Raw genomic sequence first — 8,954 nt, 5'->3', positions numbered from 1 at the left:
AAAAAGCAATTATAATGATGATGATAATAATAATAATAATAATGAAAATTATTTGATCACATTTTTATTACTATCGTTAATAATAATAATAATGCGAAAAATGACAATTCTAATGATTTAGTTGTGTCAAAAACAGAAATCTGTTTTTATTGGTTTTCAGACATCTAAGAAAATCAAAAACAAGTTTGCAACAATAACAACAGTTGTATTTTCACTTAATTATTTTTAATATTAATAACAACATTGATAATATAATAATAATGATTATCACATTGCTAGTCATCATGTTGTAATTCTATTAGTAACAATAATCATTATTGTAATACTGTAATTATTTTATCACATTATTTTAATGATGATGTAAAAAAGTAAAGATTAATGAATATTATGTAATCATTTGTAATAATAATTCATTATTGTGTCAAAAAGAAAAATAAATACAAATTTGTTCTACATATTAGTTATTAGACATTTAAAAAATCCTCTCTCTGTTTTAAGGTAGTAAACAAACAGTTTAACATCTTTAGCAAATGTTACACAAGAATATCAAAAAGCCTGTTAAGCCATTGGTAAATAAATGAAACTCCTGTAATTGGTTTTTAAGAAACTTTTTTTGTTGTTATTATGCTGTCAGTGCTGTTTACTTCATCCATCATGACGTGATGCAAGGATAGAATGATGTCTTACAGGTGTCCTTGTCATGGTTAACGTTTCCTCACATGACACATTTACTGTTAAAATGTCTTTATTAGTCATTTAAAAAACAGATGGGTATGAGGTGTGTGAGTGTGTACTGTGTATGTGAGGATATGAGTGTGTGTGTGTGTGTGTCATAGCTGACTCGCTGCTGAACAGCGGTCACATGGCCAGCCGTCAGAGGTCTAGGGGAGGAAACCTAATCCGATGGAGGAAGCGATTCACCCATCAGTGCTGGTGTTTGAGTGTGTGAGGGAACACTGCAGATATACAGTGCTTTATAAGCTCTCACTCAACTCGAGGTCTAGGGGAGGAAACCTAATCCGATGGAGGAAGCGATTCACCCATCAGTGCTGGTGTTTGAGTGTGTGAGGGAACACTGCAGATATACAGTGCTTTATAAGCTCTCACTCAACTCTCTGTCTGTGTGTCTCTCTCTCTCTCTCTCTCTCTCTCTCTCTCTCTCTCTCTCTCTCGCTGGCGTTCTGTACACAGTGGCTGTTGGCTTTACACTAAGATGTCAGCGGCAGCTTCTCTGCAGTGAGCACATTGAGGTGAGTTAGTGTGTTTCATTGGATTTTGCATTGTTTGTTTAACTGTTCATTTTTTGAAACATGCATTTAAACATGCAAATCAGATGCTATTTAATTTACTGTTTTTACATGGTTAACTCTAGTTGTTATTTTAATCATTGGTGGCTATTCAATCACCAATTCAGTTGATCCAACAGAATTTAGTTTTGGATAAAACATTTTTGCATAACATTTAATAAAAGTATCTAAAAATGACAAGGATGTGGTTAGTAATTACTAGTTTAACTCCAAATTTAATATTTTTTTAGTGACTGAAATTTTCCATACACGTACATAATGTTTAATGTATGTATGCTTTTTAATAAAATCTTTTTCTAAATTATGTGTTTAGATGCAACGTATCAAATTATTTGATCATTTTCGATTTTAATTCACTATTTTAAAATTTTTAACAATTGATGGTCATTCAATCATCAGCTCAATTTATCAAATAGAATTTAGTTTTAGATAAAAGATTTTTGCATAAGGTTTTCTAAGAGTGTAAAAATTATAAAGATGTGGTTTGGTAACTTTAAGATCACTTTGTTTGAGTTTTATGAAATTTGGCGTAACACATAATGTTTAATGCGTTTTTATTTTGTCATTAATCTAACTTTTTTTTTGTAAGTGATGTGTTTATATCAGCACAACAGAATGTACTATTAATTTATAACTTTGCATTTAGGAGTGAAATTCAAATAGTCAGCATATCATGATGGATCACTAGACATTGCAAAGTCAACAGTGAAAAGTCCTCTGGTTTACAGATATCGCCCAGTCATCATTTAGTCTGTGCTTTTATTTTCCCCTCAAGTAACTTTTGAATTTAATGAGCGTTAATGATCTAATGAATCAAATGATCAACAGACATGGTCTGTGTGTTTGTATGTAGAGCTCAGAGGCTGTGTGGTGTGTCTTGTGAGTTTGATAAAGTCATTAAACATCACTAATCTCACAGCAATAAGCATCTCCAATGTCCAGCACTGTGCTGTATTTAAACCGTTTTGGACAAAAATCAAGTCATTTTTCATTTCAACTTACTAAGTATGTATGGTTTTGTAGATGCTATAATGCTTAACTGATATTTGGTGCAGTCACACTATTTGTATTGTTAAGTTACTTCTGTAGAAGTTTTTGCTAAGTAAATAATTGTAAATAATAGGGATGGTTCACAATGGTCGACTAATTGACTACAACAGCTGAATAGTTGTTGTTAGTGAGGTTGACTAGTTAGGCATACACTCAGATGAGCGTCTTTGGCCAAAAAACTCAAGCATCATGCCACAATCTGCTGCATCATGTAAAAAATTGTTCAACTTTTCAACAAAGTTGTTTTTCAACCCAAGTGTTTTTTTTGAACATTCCTTGTACATTAATAAATGAAAAGATTCAAGTAGGTGCACAATTAGAAACATCTGATTGGCTTTTGATATGAACTTGTGACTCTTTGAGTTAATAATTTATACTTCGGAAAAAAAACATAAAAATGCATTAAACATAGACTTCCATTCTAAGTACATTTTTATTCACATAAGTTTTGGTTTTATTTTTGTTAATATTATTTTTTACAAACTTGAAAATGAGAGTTCTAGGCTTGATTATCCAAAAAAAAAATGTTTTTCTTATGTAATTACAGGTATTTCTTTGCTGTAACCTGAGATTAAGTCTTGATCATGAACTGTTTATAGCTCACGTGTCAATGCTTTGAACCTGCAACCTAGGTTTCCAGCCCAGATCTTTAACCACTAGGCCACACCATATAATGCTTGATCCAAACCAATTTTTTGACATTTTCTGTATGAGGTTTAAAGTCAACTCACAAACATGTCTTTCATGTGGACGTGCCATTGGTCACTATAAACTATGAATTCTATATTTGCTGTGCTACTCAGTCATTGAGCATTTTATATTGTTACAGTGAGGTTTCCGCATTGTGATTGAATGTCTATTTGCAGAATGGCATCTTTATTGGCCGCCTTTGCTTTGTCTGAAATTATATTTTATAGACATACTTGAATATAATCCAATAAGCCTGTTTGCCTTTCACAAAAGCAAAAGGATTTTCCCAACTGAGAGTGCTTGATCCTGAGCTCTGTTTAGGACGAGGGATTCCAGTTGAAGTTGGATAACTTTAACTTAGATTACAAAATCTACAGGTTGCATGTACAGTGGCTTGAATTGCATACCTGTCTGACAAGAAATTAGTTGTATTTGACTTTATTCTTGCCAAGTTGCACCATGTCCACCATGTCCACCAGCTTTGAATTTCAAAGGATAAAGTATTTTGTGTTCACATTCAAGGTGTACAAAACCAAAGGTGATTTGGCAAGTGCTTGATCCTGAGCTCTGTTTAGGACGAGGGATTCGAGTTGAAGTTGGATAACTTTAACTTAGATTACAAAATCTACAGGTTGCATGTACAGTGGCTTGAATTGCATACCTGTCTGACAAGAAAATAGTTGTATTTGATCCCACTTTCTTTATTCTTGCCAAGTTGCACCATGTCCACCAAGTGCTAATGCTTTGAATTTCAAAGGATAAAGTATTTTGTGTTCACATTCAAGGTGTACAAAACCAAAGGTGATTTGGCAGGTTCATGGTTAAATGTGGTAGACAAAAACAGTTGCTAGAAGTGGTTACCAAGTTGACCTCAGGAGGAAAGGGAGAGGGAAATTGAATCAACAGACAACAATATTCCTTTAATAATGAACAAGAAAATGCGCAGCTATGTTCTTAGTAAAACTGTGTTTTTCAACGTAAAGGTGAAGTTTGCACACTATAAATAGAGGTTTATATTGTGCAGATGCACACCTGGTTAAACTAACTTGAGCACTGGAGGTTGTGTTAGATCAACAACATCACAGCAGCAAGCCGAAGATCATAGAATGGATTGTCTTATCTTTCATTGTTTTAAAAGCACTTCCTTTTTTAAACAAATAAACTTAAGTTAAATTTTCCCCAATGTTAAAATACTTTGAGGAAACCCATTTGAAAACAGTCATTTTTTTTTGTTGGATTCCAGGTGATGCCTAAAATGTGCTTGTTTTCATTTTGAGTTTTATTAAAATAAGATTAATTTTCTGATCACAAAAGTGTCATTTCCATCTTCTAGCTGCTTGAAAATGAGCCATTTGTTCTGAAACCAATGACCTTGCACGTGAAATGAAGGACAAATCTGTTTTTGAGTGAATCCATTTTCTCTGTCAAATAGCCAAAATATCTAAAAGTATCATAAATTTGAGAATGTGGACATTTAGTGAATAACTGCCCAGTTTGTGTTCCAAATTTCGATTGTGCCTCTCACAGAACTATTTATCATGTGGTTGATGAACTCAACTGGTCCCAAAAAACTGATGAAATAGTTGACCTTCTAATAAAGTTGATGTAACTATACAGAGGAACAGCCTATATCTAAAATTAGCATCTAAAAAAGACATTACAATATAGCACGCTCTATATTTAGAAAACTCTTAAAGATAGCACGACCAAGTTTCTTAGAACTCTGTTGCAAGATGAAATAATGCAATGAGGATGTTTTTTTAATAAGGGGCGGTTTGAACTAGGTATTGCACTAATGCCGTCTGAAATGAGTAACTGGGCAGGCACGTGTGACTCCTGTCATATAAGAGTCAACTGCATTAACTTTACTAACAATTTTGGTCTCCCTGTAGGTCATGTTCCTCTTTAGGTAAGGTTATTTTGAGATTACTTTATTGCTATCACTTACTTGGATTACTTTCTCATTCAAAACGCTTTTTATAATAATGCTCATTAGTCATTATATCCAGCATAATATTGATTTTATTTACTTTTATGAAATGTTACAGATGTTTCTCACAGTAAAAAGTGTCATTTTGATTGGAACATATGTTCAGTCTTTTAAAAACATGTGGGATGATGTTTGTATTAAGGTTTAATAAGACCATGGTATAACTTGTACACGTTTGATGCAAGACCTCAACTTTGAGCATCATATTGTTAGGATGTTGTTTCTCTTCAACAGGAACTGGATCAGGATAGCTAAAGGTTAAATGGCTCCACATATTGAGATGTTTTGCCACAAAACCTCCCATTGCAAGAGAGCTTAGCTCCACAATTCAGCTATGGGAAACGCTTAGATGAATCAACAAAAGAAAGACTTGAAAAAGGAGTGTTGACGTCCTTGAATGTTCTAGTTAGAGGTCAAACCTCAACTCAACAATCAAACAATTGTGTTTTTGCACAGACTACTGCATCAAACCAAAGGTTACTTCCACAAAGTACTAGTTATTAGCAGTTAGCAGTTAAAAAGGTTGTTTTTCTATTTAAAATCAGTTACTTGCAAGTATTAAAGGTAGTATATTTTCTTGGTAACACTTTACAATAAGGTCTCATTAGTAAATGCATTACCTAACATGAACTAACTAGAAGCAGTACATTTTTATAGCATTTATTAATATTTGTTAATGTTAGTTAATAAAATGCTATTGTATATTAGTTATTAGTGTATATTAACTAATGTTAATAGATGCGTTTGATTTTAAAAATGAATTAGTTAATATTGAAATTAAAATGCTTTTGAAGTATTGTTTGTTGTAAATTCATGATAACCAATGTGAGCTAATGTTGACATGAAACTTTACTATAAAATGTTATTTTGTCTTGAATTCAACATGAAGTGGTACTCTTGAGCTGTTGTGATCTTTGTATGGTGTTCAGTTAAATGAAGGATAGTTGAGCATATCTTTATCTTCTGTTTCATCACATCCAATATTTTATGGTTATCTTCAAGCATGAGTCTCTTATCTGTGTGTCCCTACAGTAGCAACTTTATCTGGTTTTTATCAGTCTTTGGATACGAGGGGGGCTGTTATGTTGTAGTTTAAGTCCATTTACGCCATAAATGAAGCAGCAAATTGTTTAATCACACTGCAAACTTTTTTGACTGGTATAATATAAAGGTTGTAATTAGCAATGAACAAATTATTTAACGTTTCAAACTGTTTGCAGGTTATGCTGCCTATAAACTCCTGCTTGAGTCTCAGTGAGAAAGAGAAAGGCTAAAGCCTGTGCAGATCCGATTGTTGTTGAGCGTCTCCTGTGCTGCTTCACCGCAGTGTCCTGACGTCAACCATGAGCGACCCTGTGACTTCAGATGAACTCACCAATGCTGTGGCTTCAGTCGTTCACAACGTAAGTCAAATGCTTTATTGTTTTAAAGAGTTGTGCAAATGTTCAAAGCTATTTAGCATGAACTGTGGGTTTTTATTTGTTTATTTCTCGCTTTTATGTGGTAAAAAACTGTCACCCCTTTCAATCAAGTATTGTGGTAACAAACCTACAATAATTATTCTAATTTATATATGCTTCCAGTCAAAAAATGATAAATTAAGGAATTTGTGTTTTTGAAAGAAGTCTCTTTTGGTCTCTACGGCTGCATTTATTTCATCAAAAATGCAGAAGAAAAACAAAACAGAGAAAAAAACAAAAACAGAAAAAAATTATATATTATAAATTTTATATTATTATTATTATTATTATTATTATTATTATTATTATTATTATTATTATTATTATTATTTCTGCAGTTTAGCGCCATCTGCTGTCAGAGAGTGAAAGTGCGCTTTCATCCAGAGCGTCTCTCACATGTTCCGCCATGTGCTTCACGTCCCCGCTTATTTACATCAGAGTGCGCACTTTCACGCAGCATACAGCGGTGTTGTGCATTTTGACCAGTTGATGGGAAAAGTATTCTTAAAATGCATTCAAAATTCTGAATAACTTGTAATATATAATTATTCACGGTATTTAGAAGAGCCCACGATAACAATATCATGCATATTCATTACCGTGATGTATCGCATTACCGAATGCCGGCACAAGTCTACTTCAGTGTCACATGATCCTTCAGAAATCATTCTAATGTGCTGATTTACTGTTCAAGAAACAATAAAAACAGTTGTTGCTGCCTAATATTTTTGAGGAAACAATGACTATTTATTATAGAGCCCGACCGATATGGGTTTTTTGGGGACCGATACCGATATATCGGCCGATATTCTTTATGTAGGCTATATTATAGTACAGTATAGTCAAAAGTTTTTAGTCAAACTTTTGACTGCTACTGTATATAAAATACAGTATATAGCCTACATAAACAGAATATATAAACACATTTTTTGCGATGATAACTCAAATGTGATGATCAAACACTTATAATGATGTGACAAACATAGGCCTATGTAGTGGATGCAGGGTATTTAACAATTGAACAAACTTTATTATTCAAAATGAGTCTGACATCAGTGCACTTAACAGTAAACTTCACTTCACTTATTATAAATAACTTAACACAAATAGGACAAAAAATATATAACTTGAAATAAGAAATTAAACAAGGTAACTGTGTAGGGCAAGCAAGCTACTGCCAAACCAACAGGGGCAGGTTTATGCAGGAAGCACAGCTTTTCCAAATGTAAACATCTAAAATGAATAAATAATATTTTTTTTCACAAACTTTGTGTTGTGTATTTTCTGGTAATTAAATGAACATGCAGAACATTCGTATTTAAATCGTCTCTTTGCAGTTTAATATTCACAGACGCAGTCTATATATATATACTGAGCTGTTTTTTATTTATTCATCAAAAATAAGACAAATTCCATGAAATTCTGCGTTATACAGTAAATTCCGTTTTTATGACTGGATTCCACGATTCCGTCCATGTTTTCTGCATCGCGGAAATCATAAGACCCTACTAATGTAGCAAACAAATATGATAAGCTCATTGTGAGAGTAAAAGACAGGGACATTGTTGTTTATTTACTTAGCATTGAGTCTCTCCAACTAGGTAACAACGTAGCGTTAAATTACCATTCAACAGCAGGCACGTGCACACATAGACATAAATGGGGGCTTGAGCACCTGCCCTTTTTCTTCCTCGAGAGAAAATGCCCTTTTTTTTTTTCTTTTTTTTTTTGATAAATGAATATATGTATAGCTATATGTGCGTGTGTGTGTGTGTGTTTCTGTTTGCGCAAAGCTTTCCCTGTCAAACTAATAAAAAATCAAAATATCAGGTCGGGTCGGGAAATTTTGAGACTGTCGAGTTCCGATGCCCCTCCGCGCAGGCGCAGCGTAGCACACATTGATCGGCACATGCTCTTTACCTGCGTGTAAAGAGAGCCACTGAAGTGAAGCCCTCCCTCCCTTTCCAGTTGTGTTTGTCTTGGTGTGGAGGTGAGTGGTGATGAACAAAAGACTAAAAGCTATCTGTGCCTCGAATTTACAGCTAATTACCCAAAAGACAAAAGCAATTATAGTTAATTTGTCTTGCTAACATTCATGACTCATGAGAGCTACATGATTCAGTTCACTGCATGATTCAGTTTATTAAAATGCATTTAGAATGATCACAAAATTCAAGATAACTTACGTTTTAGACACAATATTGACTGTTTTTGCTCTATTTCGCCAACAAATAAAATTTCAAATTTGCATCTCTGAGCAACCTGTTTCGTTCCTGAATGAATCAACCGTTGATTCGGTTCAGTCGCAATGACTCACTTATTAACAGTGACTTGCTGCCACCTACTGGCGGTTTTAATTTCACATTTAAAGTATCTTTTCATTTGTTTGTTTTTTATAATTTCAAATATCAGTATTCAACGTTTTATGTTTAAAATATCAAAACCGTATGAATGCAT

The 8,954-nt window shown here is 33.4% G+C and overlaps 1 protein-coding gene across 1 annotated transcript in view; it reads left to right on the top strand.

The window, feature by feature from the left end:
• Window positions 1–1,140: 1,140 nt before the first annotated feature.
• Window positions 1,141–8,954, top strand: part of LOC107732091 (anion exchange protein 2-like) — a 41,774-nt gene continuing 33,960 nt past the window's right edge. Inside the window, exons 1-2 of the mRNA XM_016543338.1 lie at window positions 1,141–1,250; window positions 6,258–6,440. Of these exons, the coding sequence (XP_016398824.1) occupies window positions 6,381–6,440 (60 nt within the window). The 5' untranslated portion in view covers window positions 1,141–1,250; window positions 6,258–6,380. The remainder of the gene's footprint in view (window positions 1,251–6,257; window positions 6,441–8,954) is intronic.

Source organism: Sinocyclocheilus rhinocerous, unplaced genomic scaffold (assembly GCF_001515625.1).
Source record: "Sinocyclocheilus rhinocerous isolate Xijiao unplaced genomic scaffold, SAMN03320098_v1.1 scaffold97, whole genome shotgun sequence".
Classification (NCBI taxonomy): domain Eukaryota; kingdom Metazoa; phylum Chordata; class Actinopteri; order Cypriniformes; family Cyprinidae; genus Sinocyclocheilus; species Sinocyclocheilus rhinocerous.
This window is presented reverse-complemented; position numbering and strand designations above follow the sequence as displayed.